Source organism: Hakea prostrata, chromosome 3, assembly GCF_041222555.1.
Source record: "Hakea prostrata isolate BN-2017 chromosome 3, UWA_Hpros_2, whole genome shotgun sequence".
Lineage (NCBI taxonomy): Eukaryota > Viridiplantae > Streptophyta > Magnoliopsida > Proteales > Proteaceae > Hakea > Hakea prostrata.
Window position 1 is genome coordinate 17,471,049 of NC_142602.1, and position 21,112 is coordinate 17,492,160.

The 21,112-nt window shown below is 37.2% G+C and overlaps 4 protein-coding genes across 9 annotated transcripts; all 4 read left to right on the forward strand.

The window, feature by feature from the left end:
- The first annotated feature begins 2,892 nt into the window (after positions 1 to 2,892).
- Positions 2,893 to 5,794, forward strand: LOC149021297 (NAC domain-containing protein 30-like). The gene is made up of 4 exons (XM_089147084.1): positions 2,893 to 3,025; positions 4,338 to 4,510; positions 4,622 to 4,893; positions 4,975 to 5,794. The coding sequence occupies exons 2-4, from the start codon at positions 4,351 to 4,353 to the stop codon at positions 5,485 to 5,487; spliced, it is 945 nt and encodes a 314-aa protein (XP_089003210.1). The 5' UTR covers positions 2,893 to 3,025; positions 4,338 to 4,350; the 3' UTR covers positions 5,488 to 5,794.
- Positions 5,795 to 7,279: 1,485 nt separating this feature from the next.
- On the forward strand, positions 7,280 to 8,749 carry LOC149021298 (2-alkenal reductase (NADP(+)-dependent)-like). Of its 6 annotated transcripts, none has more exons than XM_089147088.1 (6): positions 7,280 to 7,459; positions 7,496 to 7,508; positions 7,616 to 7,819; positions 7,930 to 8,096; positions 8,192 to 8,274; positions 8,371 to 8,749. In XM_089147088.1, the coding sequence occupies exons 1-6, from the start codon at positions 7,280 to 7,282 to the stop codon at positions 8,747 to 8,749; spliced, it is 1,026 nt and encodes a 341-aa protein (XP_089003214.1). The 6 variants fall into 6 exon arrangements, with proteins under 6 accessions (XP_089003214.1, XP_089003212.1, XP_089003213.1 ...); XM_089147086.1 differs by having other exon boundaries at positions 7,280 to 7,446; positions 7,485 to 7,553; positions 7,638 to 7,819; XM_089147087.1 differs by lacking the exon at positions 7,496 to 7,508 and having other exon boundaries at positions 7,280 to 7,481.
- Positions 8,750 to 11,190: 2,441 nt separating this feature from the next.
- LOC149021299 (2-alkenal reductase (NADP(+)-dependent)-like) lies at positions 11,191 to 13,049 on the forward strand. The gene is made up of 5 exons (XM_089147092.1): positions 11,191 to 11,514; positions 11,626 to 11,803; positions 12,013 to 12,179; positions 12,383 to 12,465; positions 12,611 to 13,049. Exons 1-5 carry the CDS (start codon positions 11,296 to 11,298, stop codon positions 12,987 to 12,989), a joined length of 1,026 nt encoding a protein of 341 aa, XP_089003218.1. The 5' UTR covers positions 11,191 to 11,295; the 3' UTR covers positions 12,990 to 13,049.
- A 1,314-nt stretch (positions 13,050 to 14,363) lies between these two features.
- LOC149021300 (2-alkenal reductase (NADP(+)-dependent)-like) lies at positions 14,364 to 16,762 on the forward strand. The gene is made up of 5 exons (XM_089149554.1): positions 14,364 to 14,745; positions 14,869 to 15,046; positions 15,286 to 15,452; positions 15,656 to 15,738; positions 15,881 to 16,762. Exons 1-5 carry the CDS (start codon positions 14,527 to 14,529, stop codon positions 16,257 to 16,259), a joined length of 1,026 nt encoding a protein of 341 aa, XP_089005680.1. The 5' UTR covers positions 14,364 to 14,526; the 3' UTR covers positions 16,260 to 16,762.
- Positions 16,763 to 21,112: the final 4,350 nt, after the last annotated feature.

Consider the following 21,112-nt stretch of genomic DNA (forward strand, 5'->3'; position numbering starts at 1 on the left):
TGTAGACCGAGTTATTAGGCTGAACATCACTAGGTTCTTAGCATGGTTTACATATCCCATGATATGACATAATATTAGCCGATATTATATCTATATTGGATACATTTGATATGAAACATATATCGCTCTCTCTCTCTCTCATGTATTGGATTGTACCGATATGTATTGACCAGTATAATACAATTCGATACAAGATAGATCTCTTAAAATCACTTGAATGATGAGATACTCAATACCGATACCTTTAACCTTTGTTCCTAATATTGACATTAGACTAAGTGATCGATATTGATCCGAAAGACCTTCACCTTCCAATCAAAATATGATCCGTTTACATCCCTAATATTAGAAGAGTTGGACTAGGAAAATCTCTAAATTTTTATTATTAAAAATTGATGGGAAAACATGTGGTATGCTACATTGACAGGTGAAGGTGAAGAACCTTTACCATGTAGTAATGAAATAAAATTACAACAAAGATATTCTACAAACACCCAAATCCTTAGTCAAAATTCCCAAATCTTACATACTTATTTTTCAAGGGAACTTGGGACATATGGAAGATGCCCCAAATAGGTAAATGGCTATGTTGATCCATTGAGTTGAATCGACCTACTCTCCGTGATCTCAAATCTAAAAAGTTGGGCCATTGTCAATAGAAAATATATGAATGGGTTAATCTTCAACCGGATACAAGAATTCGAGATCCGGCTAACCAATACCCTCAAACACATAGCGGAAAAAGTAATGCTTCAAGGGCTTGATTATCAATAGAGCCAAAACTAGTGAATTAAATTGCTTTAAAGGCTTGAATATCAATAGAACCGAAACTAGTGAAAATGAATTACTATCAAATGATTACTCGGTTGGCAATGACTAATGCTTCTTAATGAAGAGGCCATGGATTGGACTCTCCCTGATATAGTATATTTGAAATTATACATTAAAAGAAAAAACTACCTTAAGAATGTAGTCGTGATATACCTAAACTGATCCATATGAACCTCAGATAAAAATTTTTTAAAAATTAAATAAAATAAATCAAGTAGCAATTAAATTAGTTGTGACTAACCAAACCCTAAGCTGGACTATGACCCCAGCGCATCCATCCAAGGTTGTTGGTATGTCTGTAGAGAAAAGAAAACGCTCGTAGCCAGCTAAACCCTAGGAAGAAAGAAAGGACAAAATTTAACTGGAAGTTGTTGTTAGGATATTCAAGGAATTGTTTTTTAAAACTCCAGGTACCAAACGTGACCTCGACTCTTTTAAATGCTTTTTTTGTATTTCTTTTTTGGAGCAAAAGAAACCTTGAAATGCTTCTCAAGTAAAACAATTCCGAAAAGGAATGCAGATAAACTAGTTTAAAATATCACATCCGTACCGTTTTTCTTAAGTTAACTAAAGCTCTCTAATTTAAAGAGTACGGTTCAGTAGCAGCTTATGCTAAACCAAAACAAAAAGGAATCTAAAGGGCCTTTTTGTCATTTTCTGAATTCAATAATTAGTGACGAAATCTCTTTTAGATTCCTTAGAAATAAACATTCTTATCTCTTCTACTTCAGGACCCCTTATGTTTTTATTTATGATAATCCAGAATACTTTAAACCTAAGTGAACCAAGCCGGGTCGGGGTTCAGTTTAACCTTTGTATGGTAGTAATTAAGGAAATGAACCGGCCGGATTACGTGGGTCTAATGATTCTAATTATCAACAACCCAAAATCTCCACCAACCATTTGGATCCAGAGAACAGTATAAAGCACTTAGATTTACTATTTGAGTATGAGACCCTACAAAAGACGGCTAAAACACCATGATTACTCGTTATCTAGTGTTTGTATTGTAAAATACTCTTTGTCAGGCTGTGAGTCTTCTTCCCTTTTCACACTGCATTGGATCGGTCGAGGTCAGGGTTCATCATCGTTTGGGTCACGGGACATAATAAGCTAATAAATATTTCTTCTAATCCAAACTCTCTCAGGCATTTTCCCAATCGGTTAATGGGACCAAAACTCAAATGTGGACCTATCTAAGGTTGAGAGGAATAGTTTTACCAAGAGAGAAGTGGACTTATGATCTGCCAACTGAGGGGTGTCAGATAGATTCTCACAGTTGAACTGAAACCATCAGTTCTCTGAGCAATTCAAACTTCATGGATAACAACAGTTTAACTAAGAGGAGTCCCAACTCAAAGTTGACAAGTTTAAAACAAGACCCAGATGACTCTGAATCAGAGTTTTTTCCCCCACCCCCTCTTTTTGGGTTTCTTGGTTGTCAAACATGGTGTATATGATGAAATTGAAAAAAGTATTTCCATATGGGGAATTTACTGATTAAGCTAAAGAGAACATTTTGTTAAGCATCATGGAGGGCTTTGGAGTAGTGATCATTATAACCTCATGGTTCAAAACGTTTCTGATTATGTCACCTTCATAACCCAACCGGCCAAGCCAAGCCAGTTCTAGATATAACCTAAAGAAGCCTAGCCATGTAAGAAGAAAAGGGTAAGTAATGTCTTTGTAGGGGATCACTAGGGGAAGGAATTTGAAGAGAGTGACATAATGATTGGTACATGATATGGATTGGTGCCCTAGTGGGGGTGACTTGGCGGCCAAATGGCAACAAGAGGAGATTGAAACGTGGCAAAGGGCGGCACACCAAACAAAGAGGAGGAGGGAGAAGCAAATGAAAGAATGTTTATGGGGTGGGCTTAGAATGGAAAATCTTGAGAAACACTATAACGGTGGAGGGTGGCGTGAAAATTTGGTGTCACGCCGTCCAAACAACCCTTTCATCTCTCTGCCTGCCACCCCACGCGCAATCGATAACACCCTTTCTCCCTCCTCTCTATATCATCTTGTTTATATCTCTAAAGCTCTCTCCCTTCACAGCTCAGAAGTTCATACAACAAAACCTCAAAAAACACATTCACATAGCAGCACACTTCATCTCTCTCTCTCTCCCCCTAGCTCCCTTCCTCCCTCCCTCTGAAGCAAGCAGAAGAGCTTGGCAAGAACACATTTTCCGGTGAGTAGTACTCTCAAGATCGACAAAATTCTTTTATATATTGTTTCTATTTCAATCTTTCGCCCATTACAAGAAATCTATATATCTAGTGATTTCCCAGAGATAAATATCGACCATAGATCGGCTTCTGTTAAGGATTTTGAGGTAAGACTTCTTTAGAAGTTCTCATCGGTGGCCGGATGAATGATATTTTCCGGCCAGAAATTTAGTGAAGTTGTGCAGCTGGTGGTTGCGGGTATATGTTCTCCACCACCATAGGCATGGAGTGCACTCCACTCAAAACGATGCATAACTAGGGTTTGTTTTTCTGAACTCTAAATTCAATCTTTTCGGCTCCTTGTTGCCTATGTAAGATGTGTTCTTGGCCACATTCATGAAACTAAAGCAAGTTTTTGTCTGGAGACACTTAAGTTGCTTGATGGGTCCCTTAGTGTCTGCCATTATCATATGAACCCAACAATACTTGTGTCCTCTTTGAATCAGTCTTTATCATCGCCCAGACATTGTTTAAATTCATGGGGAGGATGATGATGATGATAAGCACATGATCAAACTTATTCTTGAATTTTATTCTATTTCAGGAAATTGGATTTAAGAAAAAAAGTATATATATTCAAGTTGGCATTCCTTACCTTTGTGCAAAATCAATTATCTCATCTGAGAATATGTGAGAATTTCTAAGTATTTGGGTAACCCTCCTTTCAATGGCCAGTTTTTATAGGAGAGTCTTATCTGAGTACCAGGAATGAGATGATCAGATATCTTAACCCTCTTAATTATGCGCGTTAGCATTAGCAGATGAACAGTAATTAATTAAAGTCTCTGACTTTATATCATGCATGCAGGCTTTGTAAATGTCAAACTCATAAGTCTTTATTGAATCAAGTGGTCCTAAATAAGGATTATTGTCGTTCAACTTGACAGTGTGAAATGAATCCAGTAACCTTTAGCATGCGTGTGCGTGTGTGTCTGAAAATCTTTGTGCACAGAAAGTAGAATGGCTTTAGTTGAGCGCTAAGTCTGTAATCATTTCTATTCCACAATAGGCAGTAGGACGGCTAGGTATTTATTGTTTAAGGGACACTTTGATATTTCAATAGTGGGAGCCACTGGTCCAAAGACCACCTCTTCCCTGTGCTTCAGAAAATAGACTAGCTGATTACTCAAAGTCATCAACCACCTCATCCACAGACAATCTAAAAGTTTTTGTTGAACAGTTGGGTGAAGAAGATAGTGCATGACTACTACTATTCACTCAACAAGACCAGATCTCACTCCCTTTCTCTCAATTGTTTTGGGTTTTGATTTTCAGGAGAACATCTAAAATGGAAGGTGAATCCTGTGTTCCACCAGGTTTTAGGTTCCACCCAACAGAAGAAGAGCTTGTGGGGTACTATCTGGAGAGAAAGGTGAACTCCCGAAAGATTGATATGGATGTGATCACTGAAGTTGATCTCTACAGAATAGAACCATGGGACATCCAAGGTATACATGAGTATCTCTAAGTACAAAAGAGAACATTATTAATTGGTTGAACAAGATTTAGAAGATTTATTATATTTAAGATATATAATTGTGATTTGTTATACATTGCAGATAGATGCAAGCTAGGAAATGAGGAGAAGAATGAATGGTACTTCTTTAGTCACAAAGACAAGAAGTACCCAACTGGAACTCGGACAAATAGAGCAACTGTAGCTGGATTCTGGAAGGCAACAGGTAGAGACAAAGCAGTTCTCTCTAAAAACAGAATTATAGGGATGAGGAAGACCTTGGTGTTCTACAAGGGCCGTGCACCTCATGGGAAGAAATCCGACTGGATCATGCATGAGTATCGGCTCCAAACATCTGAACATGCACCTCCTCAGGTAAATTCCATTAATAGAACTTCTATGATTTAATTAGGTTTTCTCCCTTGGCTAGCCCTAAAAATTTCTATGGAACTGCAGGAAGAAGGATGGGTAGTGTGTCGTGCATTCAAGAAGCCAAGTCCAAGTCATCCACAATGTTATCAAATGATGAATCGAGCTTACTATGCAAGAGATGATCACGTTGGACTTAGATCATTTGCAGATATAATTAGTCCTGGGCAAGTAATTAACAATTACCAAGGAACTACCAGTTTTCCTCATCAAAATATTTTCTATGAGCAGGAGATTGTGACCAAGAATGCTCATGACTTGGATCATCAACTCATTGATCTCCCTCAACTAGATAGCCCCACACTGTCCACAGGGTTTGATCAACCTTGTGGTACATCAAAGGAGGATTACAATGACCAAAGGAACAACCATGTAGCACAGTTTGCAGATTGGAGAACTCTGGATGAGTTTCTGGCATCTGAACTTAGTGAAACTACATCATGTCCTACTATTAATATCCCACTAATTCAACAAGATTATGATTTGGGTCACCAAAATCAAGGAAATAGTCTCCTTGGTTGCTTTCATAATAACTTGTAACAGTCTTACAATTGGTCTTCCTTTAGTTTACAAATAATAGGAAGTGTGGTCTCTCTCTGTGCCAGAAGAAGTTGCAGTTGTCGAAAACTTTCTGCAACTGAACATAGTGCTAAAGCTAAACATTTGTTCTCTCTTGTGATGAAGAGGACTCCTTGAAAAGCAAACTCCAAGTTTGGGCTGCTAGGAAAAAAACGTTCTCTTTTAATTTCTCTTGTTTATCATTCCCTTCTTTTAACTGTAAATTAGGTATTATAATGAATTTCAGTTTCTGTAACTTTTTTCTTTATTAATGATACTACTATCAATATCTGGTGCAGCTTCCGAACATCTTTTTTTCCTCGCAAGAAAAAAGTTCTAACCTTTTTCTTTCTTTAATTCGTGTGAACTAACCCTCTAAACTATTGTCAAGTTTGTCAGGTTGATGAGTTCCCATGGTGGAATATTTTAAAAAAAAATAAAAATAAATAATATTGAAAAAAACCTAAACAAACAAAAACAGTAAATGGAAGTAGTGAAATGACAATTTAATATTTGTTGTCCGAAATAAATGCCAAGATAGGAAAAATAGGGTTTCTAGATAGGTATGTCTCCCCTCTTAGGTTTGTGATTGGTTTCTGATGCTCTTCTCGTGTGCGTGTGCGTGTGCCATACCTGGTCGAGCCTTAATAACATGGACCTAGGTCCATAACTCGTTCTTAATAAAAAAATGGACTTAAATAAAGTGTTACTGGGCTTCAAATCGACTTAAAAACTTATGTCGTGGGTTTTATTGGGCCTAGTTTTTTCCGGCCCAGAAAGTAGGAAAAAGAAATGAAAAAACATATATATTTTTTTAAAATTGGTAACTTTACATGTGAACTATTGCATATATTAATTATATAAAAGCTCCCTTGAGGATGTAGTCGTGGTGTGGGAAAGCTGGCCCGGATGAACCTTGGATTAAAAAAAAAAAACTATTGCATATAGTTATATACCACAGCCAGCATCCAATCCACAGGCGGGTCAGGATTCAACATGGGGAACAATAATTACAAAACTTATAGTACTAATATTTAGAAAGAAAACAATCCTCGTAATAATTCAAAATCTAAGTTTGCTTATGGAAGTGTTTTATTTATACAAATATAACTTTTTCAAATCCAAGTTTTCTAGTTAGTGTATATGAGAAAAGAAGAGAGAAGATGAAAGAGTAAATAAAAAATAAAAAAAGAAAAATTTAGCAATCATAACTTAGTTTTTAATTGATAATTAATTATTTCCTCCTTAAAAATTAAATTTTTATTATTGTTTTTTATTATTTTTTTTATAAAAGAGGAAGAGCTTTATTAATATGCTTAGCAAGAGTCAAACTCACAACCTCTTCACTAAGATGTGTTAGTTTCAATAACTAGAACAGTGTTCGGCTGCTTTTAAGTTTTACCCAAATCACCTAACAGATCGGATTCAATTTTTGGATTACTATCGTCATCGCATGTGTCATCCTCACATGGTAGAAAGACTATGTGAAGCTGACTGATGTCTCGTAAGTTCTGACCTCATCGTATTGATATCGTGTCAGTTATGAAGCTCCAGCTTTAGTCAAACCTTGCGCTTGAATGCATTCCCCCGAGTAAAAAGTTTTTATTGGAACACGTTCAAGATGCTGATGATAGCGATGACTTCATCTCTTGCAATTGATATGTAATAGCAATCAAAGCGGACCTCAAAATTGCAAATCAAGAGTGGAGAAACAGTAATCCCCTTAAGATTGATCTGCCTTGTTGAGCTTAGTTTTTCATTGCAGAAACTAAATATGATCAAAGGTGAAGAAGTTAGTAACAAGCAGGTAATATTGAGAGACCATATCTACGGTCCTCTGAAAGTCACGGACATGATTTTCAACAGAGGCACCATTTATCTAAACGTTCTTCAAGGCTCCAAAGCCATTCTGCTGAAAAATATCTACTTAGCCTGTGATCCAAGACCAATCTGGGTCGAAGAACCTATCGAAACATGTAGATAATGCAAGCGAGGCTGGCTCGGTGTGACTCAATACTTCTTGTTTCAAGTTACTTCGTTTAATTTCTGTCAAGTTTAATCAAATCTGAGCATCTCAATTATCTTCCTTGATAGGGTACTTTAATTTGAGCTAATTTTCTAATTAATTTAAGTACAGCCTTAGGTGGGTTTGGAGTAGCTAGAGTCTTGGACTCTAATCACCCAGACTTCAAAGAAGGTGACTTAGTGTGGGGAATGACTAAATGGGAGGAGTATAGCCTCATTGAGTCCCCAAAGTTCATGTCTAAGATTCACACCACAGATGTGCCTCTCTCCTACTATACAGGAATTCTGGGTAAGTTCAAATGATGGATTATCATTATGTAAACTCCTGTGACTTAATGTTTTGCCTTATTTCTCAAGAACTAAACTGCATGTAATTTTTCCTATTTGTCTTTGTTTTAGGTATGCCAGGTTTAACTGCTTATGCTGGTTTCATTGAGCTGTGCACCCCTAGGAAAGGAGAATGTGTGTTTGTATCATCGGCTTTTGGTTCAGTTGGGCAGATTGTTGGACAGCTTGCCAAGTTGATGGGTTGCTATGTAGTTGGAAGTGCTGGCTCTGATGACAAGGTGTGTTAATTAAGGTTGATTGATCATTAGAGTTCTTGATTAATTCTGAAGAATTTTAATTGATCATATTCCTTATTGTTTGGCCATTAATTTAGGTTGAATTATTGAAGAACAAGTTTGGGTTTGATGAGGCTTTCAACTATAAGAAAGAGCATGATCTGGAAGCAGCTTTGAAAAGGTTAACTGAATTTTATGACCACCCTTAACTTCACTTCTGGGTTTTTCTTCTCAAAAAAAATTTCAGTTTGCTTCTTAAGTGTTGATTAATTTGCAGATATTTTCCGGATGGCATGGACATTTACTTTGAGAACGTAGGTGGTAAAATGCTTGATGCAGTTCTGCTCAACATGAGGCATCACGGCCGTGTTGCTGCATGTGGAATGATCTCTCAATATAACAGTGAGCAGCCTGAAGGAGTTAAGAACTTGTTTTTGCTGATCACTAAGAGGATTCGAATGGAGGGGTTCGTAGTTTATGATTACTTTCACCTGTATCCTAAGTTTCTTGATTTGATTCTTCAATACATCAAAGAAGGGAAGATGGTATATATAGAAGATATAGTTGAAGGCCTTGAGAATGGACCTTCCACCATGGTGAGACTCTACGCAGGCCACATAGTGGGAAGAGGGGTCATTCATGTCACTAGTGAATGAATACTTCTCCATTAATGGTTACCTGAAACATTAAGTTTATTTACAACTTTGTGTGTACGATTATAAATTGTTAGAGACTAGTATGATATATAGTATGGTATTGTGTATTTCTCTTATATATTGAATGCTGTATTATGTATTTTATACGTACTCTCAGTCTATAATGTTGTAGTACTCGTACTGAGTAGACAGAATTCATTCCTCATTTGCACTGTAATATAAAAATAAAAAGGGAGAGAGAGTTATAAATCCACAAGCAGTAACATCTGTGATATAGAACAAGATCAGCGATAAAGAGAGTGAACATTCTGAAAATCTGGTCCAGATTCACATATTCTGAGCTTATTAATAGAGGGTCAAGTCGTATTATAGGAAATACTTCTTTTTAAATCCTTTCAATGTTAGTTCTTCTTTCAGTTTTAATCATAAGCCTAAACAGATCCATAGAGAATATACATCAGTCTATACTAATGAAATGCCTTCAATCTTGCCACCGCTTCAATCTCAAGGTACAAAGTCATGTATACCTCAGAAACTACTATTATTGGCTTAGACTCAATTTTTTTTACTTTATAGTCTAGCCACAAGGATTATGCTTATCAGCACGATGTCTTTTAATCCATTTTAGTCTTGCATTTATAAAGTTTTTCACATGAACAGTCACTTAAAATTATGTTTGAAATAAGTATATCTTTCAAACAAAAACGCAATCATGTATAAACAAAATGTTGTAGTATATTACAAATCATACATTCATAAGTTTAAATATCGAGTTCTTATAGTCATTCAATTCAACCTTATAGTCACTCACTCTACTCATATATATATATATCTATATATATATATATATATATATATATATATATATATATATATATATATATATATATATATATATATAACTATGTGCTTTTATTATCTCATGTTAGTGGATTTTACTTAATTCTATAAGGGCTCATCTTGATATCTTGTATAGAACCCACTTAACTGTCCAACGATAGGTTCATTCAAACCCAGAAAATTAAGCTGCATTTCATTGCTTTCAGTTCAGTCTAACTCCATCCATATGGGGCCTACAAGTGGTATTGGATATCGACTAAAATACAAATTGGGGTCCAATTCTATTTTAAATTATCATTTAATTATACTCCAGCCCTTGATTAAACCATCAAACAAACCATTCTAACACATAATGGTCCAACCAACAGTGATCCTTCAATTGTCTTGGGTATAAAAATATTCCAACATATTATTAAAATAATAATATAAAAAGATGCACACAGGCCCGCTAAGCTAGAGAATTGTCACACAATTAGATATCCTTAGAACATGATTAAAAAGGGAAGAGAAATTCAATGCGATAGAGAGAAGCCGTTCAACCGTTCATGTTTCTTAAAAGCAGTACTTGAGTCATATGGATCAAGATTTCTCTTTTGCTTGTTCTTAATTTAGATTCTCATTACACCTTCTTCTACACCTAATAGAAAAAACAGTTAACCACGTTGGTTGTGGCTTAACCAGGTTTGAGGTATTGTATTTGTATCATACAACCCCAATACGATTAATACTACAAAATACTTGGCAACAGTACCGATAAAAGGATACGGTCAAAAGGTACAATACTCAAATTCCCATTTTCTAAGGAAAAATGGAAACAAATTTTCCAATACAAGCCAAATCCATACCGATCCTGTGGTACGACGCCATATCAATTTTGACGGTACCCCATACCGATACCTGACTACTGTGGATGTAAGTTCTATGGCATATTTTGATGGAGTTCAGATCCTCTCCGCCCAACCAGCTCGTGGCCTCATCCTTCCTCTCTCACAAAGGTCCGAGTCCTGATCCTATCCACCCAGCTTATTCCTACACCCATATAGCCACACTCATAAAATCTACCTATGTCAGGCCATGGCAGTGTGGGTCACATACTTATGTGAATATGTATGAGTGTAGGGGCAGATTGGGTAGAGTAGATCTCCTCTTCTCAGCCTTTATGTGAGAGGGGTAGGATGGGGGTACCGGCAGTTGGGTGAAGAAGATCTCCACTATCTGATGGTCCACAACAAATTAAAATGTAAGATTTAGTAGAATTAAAATAAACTCAGAAGATTTGTGTAGATGCTATTGCTTGTATGAGCCCTTCTACTGAAAAAAAAATTGTTTCCTTAAAAAATAAAAAGTATAAAACCCTCAAAAGAAGAAATTCCCCGAGGAAGCGCCACCTTTGTTGAAAGGTTTTCCTTTGGCAAAATCAGATGTAGAAGAAGAAATAAACAACGAAATATAGTATAAACCGTGAAATATAGGTCATGGCTGATCTTTGCAGTGACCTCATGTTAATAACGATAATATTAAATTATGGCTGATGTTTGTAGTGACTTCATGTTGTCCTCTTGAGTTTCCAAATAAATAGCCATCAAAGCTGAGCTCAACGATCCAGCAATCTAAGAGTAGAGAGAATTTACAACATAGAGGTAGAAAGGAAGAGATACATATTTCCCTGTCTACTGAGCTTAATTAATTTCATTGCAGAAAAAAGTATGTCCAACGGGGAAGATGTCAGGAACAAGCAAGTTCTCTTGAAAGACTATGTAGGTTTGTCTCTTCAGGAGACAGACATGGTTTTCAGCATAGGAACTACCCATCTAAAGGCTCCTCAAGGCTCCAAAGCCATTCTGGTGAAGAATATCTACTTAGCTGTTGACCCCTATTCAAAAATGCTGATGATGAAGGGAGATCTTTCAGTCAAGCCAGGCACGGTGAGATTCGAACTTCTTGTTTCAACCCAAACAACTTGATTTAAGTCTAGAGATCTTCTAATCCCCTGTTAAGAGTAATTTCATTTGACTGTTCTTATATCACTCCTGCAGGCTATAGCTGGGTATGGAGTAGCAAAAGTCTTGGATTCTGATCACCCAGACTTCAAAGTAGGCGACTTGGTGTCGGGAATGACAAGATGGGAAGAGTATAGCCTCATCAATACACCCGAGAACATGTTCAAGATTCACGACACAGATGTGCCTCTCTCCTACTATACAGGAGTTCTGGGTAAGTGTGTCTGATAGTCTTCAGCGCTGAAGCAAAATCGTAGTCTTCTATGCCACAATAGTAAAAATTGCCACCACCTTTCCATTTGGCAAAATTTATTGGTCTTTGAGATACCAAATAGTCCTACACAGAGAGAGAGAGAGAGTACATGTTAATTTATTCTTTTTAACAATACTTTATCTAAAATCTACATGTTGGCTACACTGTAGGTATGCCGGGTTTTACTGCTTATGTTGGTTTAGTTGAGATCTGCTCCCCTAAGGAAGGTGAGTATGTGTTTGTGTCATCAGCATCTGGTGGTGTTGGGCACATTGTTGGACAGTTTGCTAAGTTGATGGGTTGCTATGTGGTTGGTAGTGCTGGGTCTGATGACAAGGTAAGATTTAATTCATTTGATTATTTCTAGAATTGTTCCTAAGGTTTCAAGTCGAAATCACATCCAATACCAAAGTTTCCTTTGGTTGGCTTTGATTGAAGCCCCAGGATTAACCCAAACTCATAAAATCAAATTAGATCATTCTCGCTTAATTTGAAGATTTTGTTAATATTGATTATAATTGTTTTATGTTATTGATTAAGGTTGACTTACTGAAGAACAAGTTTGGGTTTGATGAGGCATTTAACTATAAAAAGGAGCAAGATTTGAATGCAGCACTCAAAAGGTCTATTGAATTTCATGAACACCAGCAGATTTTTCTTTCTAGATTTCCTTAAAAGTACTTCTGAGAGTTTTCATTTTGTTTATTTTCTTTCTTGAGATAACAATCATAATGAGATTTTTCTACTTTATTATTGATCAATTTGCAGGTATTTTCAAGAAGGTATAGACATTTACTTTGACAACGTAGGTGGCAAAATGCTTGATGCAGTTCTCCTAAATATGAGACAGAACGGCCGCATCTCTCTGTGTGGAATGTTATCCCAATACAACCTCAAGCAGCATGAAGGAATTCACAACTTGTTGAACCTTATACTTAAGAGAATTCAAATGCGAGGGTTCATAGTTTCTGATTACTATCACCTATATCCCAAGTTCCTCAATTTGACTCTTCAATACATCAAAGAAGGGAAGATGATATGCATGGAAGATATTATTGAAGGTCTTGAGAATGGTCCTTCTGCACTAGTAAGACTCTTTGATGGTCAAGTAGTTGGAAAACCAGTTATCCGTGTTTCTCATGAATGAATTCTATTGGTAAGCTAGTCTTTTTTTTTGTTGTACGTCTTCCTTTAGTAGTGTGTGAAGAAAAAGGGGAAAAAAATGAAAATAAAAATTTCTAATTGAGAGTTTATTATTTTTTTTCCTTAAAACTTGGATTTTAATTTTGAATTTTAATTTTGGCTTTTAAGTTTTATCCAAAATCACAAGTTAAGGAATTTGAGGTTTCAGTCATGTTCGTGGGCTGCTATGTCCTTACCCTTGTCATGTGCTCGTTCATCTGTACATGGTAAGGGAGATTGAACTACACTAGCCCAGTGAATATTATAACGCAACGATGTTATAGTCAAATCCATATCTTCATTAAAATAGACTACTTAATCTTATTAAAAATACATATTATGGTACTTTTTAAATCCTTTCAGTGGTATGTCCTCTTTCATTTTTAATCATAAGCCTAAGATGATCCATGGAGGATTTCTATCAGTCTATACCACCGAAATGGCTTCAATCTTACCGCCGTTTCAATATCAAGGCACAAGGCCATGTATACCTCAAAAATTGCTATTGGCTTAGACTTAGTTTTTCTTTATTTTACAGTGTGGCCGCAAGGATTGTACTCGTCAGCACGATGTCTTTTAATTCATTTTAGTCTTGCATTTATAAAGTTCTTCACATGAAAAATCACTAAAATGGAAACAAATTTTCCAATATAAGCCAAATCCATACCGATCTCGTGCATAACCACATCATATCAATTTTGATAGTGCCCCATACTAATACCTAATATCCTATCCCCTAACACTATTGTGGACATAAGTTCTATGGCATATTCTGATGGATAGTCCGATCCTCTCCACCCAACCAGCTTGTGCCCTCATCGTTCCTCTCTCACCCAATTTATCCCTACACCTATATAGTCACACTCATAGTTTACTTGTATCAGGCTATGGTAATGTAGATCTCATACTCATGTGAGTGTACTTATATGAGTGTAAGGACAAATTGAGTAAAGAAGATCTCCACTTGTTAGCTCTTATATGACAGGGGTCAGATGTGGCTACCGACAGGTTGGGTGAAAAAGATCTATACTATCTGATGGTCCACAACAAATTAAAATGTAAGATTTAATAGAATTGAAATAAACTCAGAATATTTGTGTAGATGCTATTCCTTGTATGAGCTCTTCCACGGAAAAAATTTGTTTCCTTAAAAAATAAATAATAAAATCCCTCAAAAGATGAAAACCCTAAGGAAACGCCACCTTTGTTGAAAAGTTTCCTATGACTACGCCAAATGTAGAAGAAGAAGAAATAAACAATGAAATACAGGTCATGGCTGAACATTGCAGTGACGTCATGTTAAAATAATAATAAGAAAAAAACCATCGCCGATCTTTGAAGTGACTTCGTGCTGTCCTCTTAAATTTCCAAATAAAAATCCATCAAGGCTGAGCTCAACGATCCAGCAAACAAAGAGTGGAGAGAATTTACAACATAGAGGTAGACAGGAAGAGATACATAATTCCCTGTCTACTGAGCTTAATTTCATTGCAGAAAAAAGTATGTCCAACGGGGAAGAAGTCAGCAACAAGCAAGTTCTCTTGAAAGACTATGTAAATGTGTCTCTTCAGAAGACAGACATGGTTTTCAGCATAGGAACTACCCATCTAAAGGCTCCTCAAGGCTCCAAAGCCATTCTGGTGAAGAATATCTACTTAGCTTGTGATCCCCTTTCAGGACTGATGATGAAGGGGGGAGATTTTTCAATCAAGCCAGGCTCGGTGAGATTCAATTCAAACTTCTTGTTTCAACCCAAACAACTTGATTTAAGTCCAGTTTTTTATTAGTCTAGAGATCTTCTATCCCCTGTTAAGACATTGACTGTTCTTATATCACTCCTGCAGGCTATAGCTGGGTATGGAGTAGCAAAAGTCTTGGATTCTGATCACCCAGACTTCAAAGTAGACGACTTGGTGTGGGGAATGACAAGATGGGAAGAGTATAGCCTCATTAATACACCCCAGTTCATGTTCAAGATTCACAACACAGATGTACCTCTCTCCTACTATACAGGAGTTGTGGGTAAGTGTATCTGATAGTCTTCTATGCCCCGATAGTTAAAATTGCCACCACCTTTCCATTTGGCAAAATTTATTGGTGACTTTTGAGATACCATATAGTCCTACAGAAGAAATATTCTGCCAAGAGAGAGAGAGAGAGAGAGAGAGAGAGAGAGAGAGAGAGAGAGAGAGAGAGGTACATGTTAATTTATTCTTTTTAACAATACTCTATCTAAAATCTACATGTTGGCTACACTGCAGGTATGCCGGGTTTAACTGCTTATGCTGGTTTAGTTGATATTTGCTCCCCTAAGGAAGGTGAGTATGTGTTTGTGTCATCAGCATCTGGTGGTGTTGGGCATATTGTTGGACAGTTTGCTAAGTTGATGGGTTGCTATGTGGTTGGTAGTGCTGGATCTGATGACAAGGTAAGATTTAATTCATTTGATTATTTATAGAACTGTTCCTAAGGTTTCAAGTCAAAATCACATCCAATACCAAAGTTTCCTTTGGTTGGCTTTGATTGAAGCCCCAGGATTAACCCAAACTCATAAGATCAAATTAGATCATTCTCTCTTAATTTGAAGATTTTGTTAATATTGATTATATTTGTTTTATGTTATTGATTAAGGTTGACTTATTGAAGAACAAGTTTGGGTTTGATGAGGCTTTTAACTATAAAAAGGAGCAAGATCTGAATGCAGCACTCAAAAGGTCAATTGAATTTCATGAACACCAGTAGATTTTTCTTTCTAGATTTCCTTAAAAGTACTTCAGAGAAGTTTCATTTTTTTTTCCTTTCTTGAGATAACAGTCATAATGAAAATTTTCTGGTCTATTATTGATCAATTTGCAGGTATTTTCAAGAAGGTATAGACATTTACTTTGACAATGTAGGTGGCAAAATGCTTGATGCAGTTCTCCTAAACATGAGACAGAACGGCCGCATTGCTGTGTGTGGAATGTTATCCCAATACAACCTCAAGCAGCATGAAGGAATTCACAACTTGTTTAACCTTATAGCTAAGAGGATTCAAATGCGGGGGTTCGTAATTACTGATTACTATCACCTATATCCCAAGTTCCTCAATTTGACTCTTCAATACATCAAAGAAGGGAAGATGGTATGCATGGAAGATATTATTGAAGGTCTTGAGAATGGTCCTTCTGCACTGATAAGACTCTTTGATGGCCAAGTAGTAGGAAAACCAGTTATCCGTGTTTCTCATGAATGAATTCTCTTGGAAAGCTGGTATTTTTCTGTTGTGATCATCAAGATGGCTGCCTCATTGCATGCTAGGTTTTTTCTGTTGTGCATGTTCATCCACCATTAAAAGTACTGGGGATCTTACACTCAATTCCCCCATCCCCATTCTTGATGTATCATTTCGTGATCTTTGGTTCCTCCCTAGTAGTATCTTTATGTTGGTTGTTATATTACTTATGTTGGTGTTTTCCCCTTGGATTAGCTGCTGCATATGTCTAATATTAAGTTTAAATTCCCTTTTCTTTAATTCAACTGCTTAGTCCTCGAACTAATCAAGTTCAATTACATGTTTGCAAATTTGGATGTAGAATTACAAAGGAAGAGAATATAATGCCATACTAGATATAAGGCTTAAGCTATAATATCCTTTCTCACCACTTTTCTTAAGGTTATCTCAAGTCTGCTTATAATTCTTCTAATTCCTACGATCTAGATTAAGTCACTTTTCCACCTAAGGACATTTAAAGGTTTATATTGTTCAATGTAATTGTGCCACCAATCGACTTTCTCATAGCTTATCATTTGTCGGAACTACTTTCAGACCAGCTCTAATATGATAATTCATAATCAAATTGGTGATAATTATCTAGGTTATAAATTAGTGAAGTGTGGTTAATATCTTCTTCTCGAGTCATCAAGCCAAACTAATCTTTAAAATGAAGCATAGAGCGTGCATCTTTGTAGAAGGAAAAGTAAAAGTAAGTAACATAGCCAAAGAACAAGAAGTAAGCAACAAGCATGTTACCTTGAAAAACTCTCTACATGGGTTTCTCCAAGAGTCAGACATGGATTTCAGCACAAGGACTAGATTGGAAGAGTATAGCTTCATCAATACTCCTGAGTACATGCTTAAGATTCACAATACTGATCTAGACTAGACCAATACAAAAAAGTAAATAAATAAATAGAATCAGACTGATAGAGTTTTCGAGATCACAATGTACTCTGATTTTAAATCCACATCAAGATAAACCTTTTTTTTTTATATAGTTATGGGAGAAGATAACAGCCCAGAGATTCAAACTCGAGACAGTTGTTCACAAACTGCAGTAGGCAATCGTCATTTAATTACAATAAAATTGCTCAAATAGTATCCTATACAGTAAAATTAAAAGCAATTGAGTCATAAAACCTGAATTTTCAACAATGCTCTTATGGGACTTCACCACCCCGAGCTTTGTAAATCTAGAACTTCTGCAATCTGAATTATTGCCAAGACAGGAAAATAGGGTTTCCAGATAGGTATCTCTCCTCTCCTAGGTTTGTGATTAGTTTGTGGTGTTTTTCACGTGGTTAAATTCATGACACGTGTTTAGTTAGAAAACAAAATTCTTTTGAGTGAGGAAGAGAAATTTTTTTTGGATGAATAAATAATCAATTAAAGAGACGGAAAAAAAACAAACTATAGAGGATCCAAGGGCCAGGATCAAATAGGAGGAAGGAATTGGGAGTTGAGCCCCTAGGAAACAACAATGAGCCTATTCCTTGGGGAGTCAACAACTGGGGGGAGGGAAAAAGAAGAAACCATAGAGGATACATCAAAGTATATAGCATTCCAAATAGCATTGTCAAAGCAGGATTTGGAGGTCCAGCGCCTGAGATTACGCTCCCACCACAGATGGTGGACTATAGCACCAAATACAAGCCTACCAATCCGATCACAAATAGAGGTACCTAGAAATTTACTCAAAATCCAAGACCAGTCACGGGCAAACCCAAAGGAGCGACGGGACCGGGGCCAAATGTAGCTAAAGGCTTTTCTCCAAAGAGCACTAGATAAAGGGCAAGACAATAACAAATGCTCAATGTCCTCAGTACCATTCTAGCAAATGATGCAATTTGGGTTCACAGGGAATTGGCGAGAAATAAGGAATGACTGGGTTGGAAGGGCTGTGTTTGGGGCTCTTCAAAGAGTGAGAGAGTGACGGGGAAAATGACCTCTAAACCAAACCAAGGGCGGCCGGGGGGGGGAATCGGAGGGGGAGAATATTGGATGCATACATTTTTTTTATTTTCTTAACATAAAGGATTTTGTCTCTAATTTGGATATGTCATAAATCTAACCATGGTCCTTGAAAAACTTCCTCTCATGTGGGTAGAAGATCCAAACTCCTTCAATGTATGTCAAGCCGGGTCGGGCTATATAACATGGACCTGCTCATTTTTCATACAAAATTAATGCCATGGGCTTTTATTGGGCTTGGTTTTCGGCCCAGAAAGAAGGATATAGAAACAATTAAGAAAGATTTGTTATGGAACAAGGCAGGGAGAAAGACAGACTTGCTTTCAAGTTTTAACCAAAATTCACACGTTCAGCTTCAAGCCTTATCATCAGAACTACTTTTTGCTGATCATTAAGAGGATTCAAATGGAAGGGTTCGTATTTTATGATTACTTTCACCTTTATCCCAAGTTTCTTGATTTGATTCTTGAACAGATCAGCAAAGGGAAGATGGCATATTTTCAAGATATAGTTGAAGGCCTTAAGAGTGGAACTTCCACCTTGTGAGACTCTATGCAGGCCATATAAGTGGGAAGAGGGGTCATTCATGTCACTAGTGAATCAATGCTGCTCCAGTGATTACCAGAATTTTTAAGTTTTAATTACAACTTTGTCAGTCAGATTAGAAGTATAAATAAAAGACAGAGAACTGAATTCTAAAGCCTCGGTAGCAACATTTGTGATATAGAACAAGATCAGGGATAAAGAGATTGAACATACTGAATATCTGGTGCAAATTCTCATATTCTGAGTTTATAAGTGGTGGATCAAAACCTTCAACTGTTCATGGATTCTAGTTACACCTTGTACACCTACCAGAAGAAACAGTTAATGGCTTTCCCCATTAAAGCTTCCAACTTATTCAAGTTTCCAGATTTCTCTTTCTCTTGACTTTTGTTGTGGGTCGATTTTCTTTTTCACTGTTTTGAAACATTTCTTACCTGAAGCTATTTTTCTAGCATTGAACATAAGGCGACAAATGAAATGCTAACCACATTGGTCGTATCTGTATCAGACGGCCCCAATACCACTAATACTGCAAGGTCCTGAAACTGATACTTGGGAACAAATATCAAAGGTAGAATAGTCTAAAACCCATTTTCTAAGGAAAACTAAAACAAATATTCCAATACAAGCCAAATCCAAGCTGATACCGTAATAACATCATCAGTTTTGAAGTTGCCCAATATCCATACCTGATGATATCCTATACCCTAATACCACCAGTTCCCTGAGGCATGCTCTGATGGGTCCATGACAAATCAAAATGTGAGATTCAGTAGAACCAAAACAAACTCAAATGCTACGTGTAAATCTGAAGATACTGCTTGTTGGAGGAAGAGATACATACTTCCCTATCTTCTGAGCTTATTTTCATTGCAGAAAAAATATGTCCAACAGGGAAGAAGTGAGCAACAAGAACGTTCTCTTGAAAAACTATGTACATCGGTCTTTCCAAGAGACAGACATGGTTTTCAGCACAGGAACTACCTGTTTAAAGGCTCCAAAGCCATTCTGGTGAAGAATATCTACTTAGCTTGTGATCCCTATTCAAAGGGACTGATGATTAACGGACAAATCAAGTCAGGGATGGTGAGACTCAATCTTCTAGTTTCAACCAACACAACTTGATTTAAGTTCAGATTGATAAGTCTAGAGATCATCTCTCCCCTGTTATGAGTAATTTAATTTGACGTTCTTATATCATTGCTGCAGGCCACAGCTGGGTTTGGAGTAGCAAAAATCATAGATTCTGATCACCCAGACTTCAAAGTAGACGACTTGGTGTGGAGGGAGACAAGATGGGAAGAGTATAGCCTCATTAATACACCCCAGTTCATGTTCAAGATTCACAACACAGATGTACACCCTCTTCTACTATGCTGGAATTCTATGTAAGTGTGCCTGATGGAGTCTTCTAGGCCACAATAGTTGAAGTTGCCACCACCCTCCCATTTGACGAAATTTATTGGTGATATACAGATAACATATGGTCCTTCAGAAAAAAAATATATTTTCCCAAAAAAGGGAGTGAGAAAGGACATTCAAATTTGTTTTTTTACAACACGTTATTCAAATGCAGCATGTTGGCTACAATGCAGGTATGCCAGGTTTAACTGCTTACACTGGTTTCATTGAGCTCTGCTCCCCTAAGGAAGGTGAGTATGTGTTTGTGTCATCAGCATCTGGTGGTGTTGGGCAGATAGTCGGACAGTTTGCTAAGTTGATGGGTTGCTATTTGGTTGGTAGTACAGGGTCTGATGACAAGGTAAGATTTAAACTCATTTTATTACTTCTTACGCCTAATAATCTCGTGGGCATGTTCCAGAGCAACCCCTCCAAGAAGAATCTCACTGTGCAACCTGATGCCTGACCTCCGGTAACCTCCGATGGCCACCCCTATTTCCTCCGGCAACCCCTTTGTTGATGACTCAATTCTCCCCCATCACCACCGATCCCTCCCCTCCTCTCCCTCTAGTCATCCCACCTCCATTTCCCCTAAAGAACCATGGAATACTCTCTTCACTCACCAGCATTCAAACAATTCTAACCTTGACCTCACCTTCATTCCACCCATCTCCGAAGGCCCCAACCCATCAGTTCACTGCCCTTCTGACTATACTGCTTGTGGAATTCGTCGATGGAACTCTGGAATCCTCGGCCAATTCGTCTGCCCGCCTCCCCCTTTGGTATCCTAAAAACGTTTCTCACTAAACAATGGAAAGCTCAAGGTATTCTGGATATTCACCTTATTGATTCAGGTACTTCCTGTTCAACTTTGCCTCCCCTGATTGCCGATCTCGTGCTCTTGAAGGGTC

Bases quoted from the DNA above. Each gene is read 5' to 3' on its own strand.
- LOC149021297 (XM_089147084.1), top strand. From the start codon at position 4,351: ATGGAAGGTGAATCCTGTGTTCCACCAGGTTTTAGGTTCCACCCAACA. The intron at 4,511-4,621 runs GTATACATGAGT...TATACATTGCAG, and splicing joins AGAACCATGGGACATCCAAG to ATAGATGCAAGCTAGGAAAT. The intron at 4,894-4,974 runs GTAAATTCCATT...ATGGAACTGCAG, and splicing joins CTGAACATGCACCTCCTCAG to GAAGAAGGATGGGTAGTGTG.
- LOC149021298 (XM_089147087.1), top strand. From the start codon at position 7,280: ATGATCAAAGGTGAAGAAGTTAGTAACAAGCAGGTAATATTGAGAGAC. The intron at 7,482-7,615 runs GTAGATAATGCA...CTTTAATTTGAG, and splicing joins CGAAGAACCTATCGAAACAT to CTAATTTTCTAATTAATTTA. The intron at 8,097-8,191 runs GTGTGTTAATTA...CCATTAATTTAG, and splicing joins GTGCTGGCTCTGATGACAAG to GTTGAATTATTGAAGAACAA.
- LOC149021299 (XM_089147092.1), top strand. From the start codon at position 11,296: ATGTCCAACGGGGAAGATGTCAGGAACAAGCAAGTTCTCTTGAAAGAC. The intron at 11,804-12,012 runs GTAAGTGTGTCT...GCTACACTGTAG, and splicing joins CTACTATACAGGAGTTCTGG to GTATGCCGGGTTTTACTGCT. The intron at 12,466-12,610 runs GTCTATTGAATT...ATCAATTTGCAG, and splicing joins TTGAATGCAGCACTCAAAAG to GTATTTTCAAGAAGGTATAG.
- LOC149021300 (XM_089149554.1), top strand. From the start codon at position 14,527: ATGTCCAACGGGGAAGAAGTCAGCAACAAGCAAGTTCTCTTGAAAGAC. The intron at 15,047-15,285 runs GTAAGTGTATCT...GCTACACTGCAG, and splicing joins CTACTATACAGGAGTTGTGG to GTATGCCGGGTTTAACTGCT. The intron at 15,739-15,880 runs GTCAATTGAATT...ATCAATTTGCAG, and splicing joins CTGAATGCAGCACTCAAAAG to GTATTTTCAAGAAGGTATAG.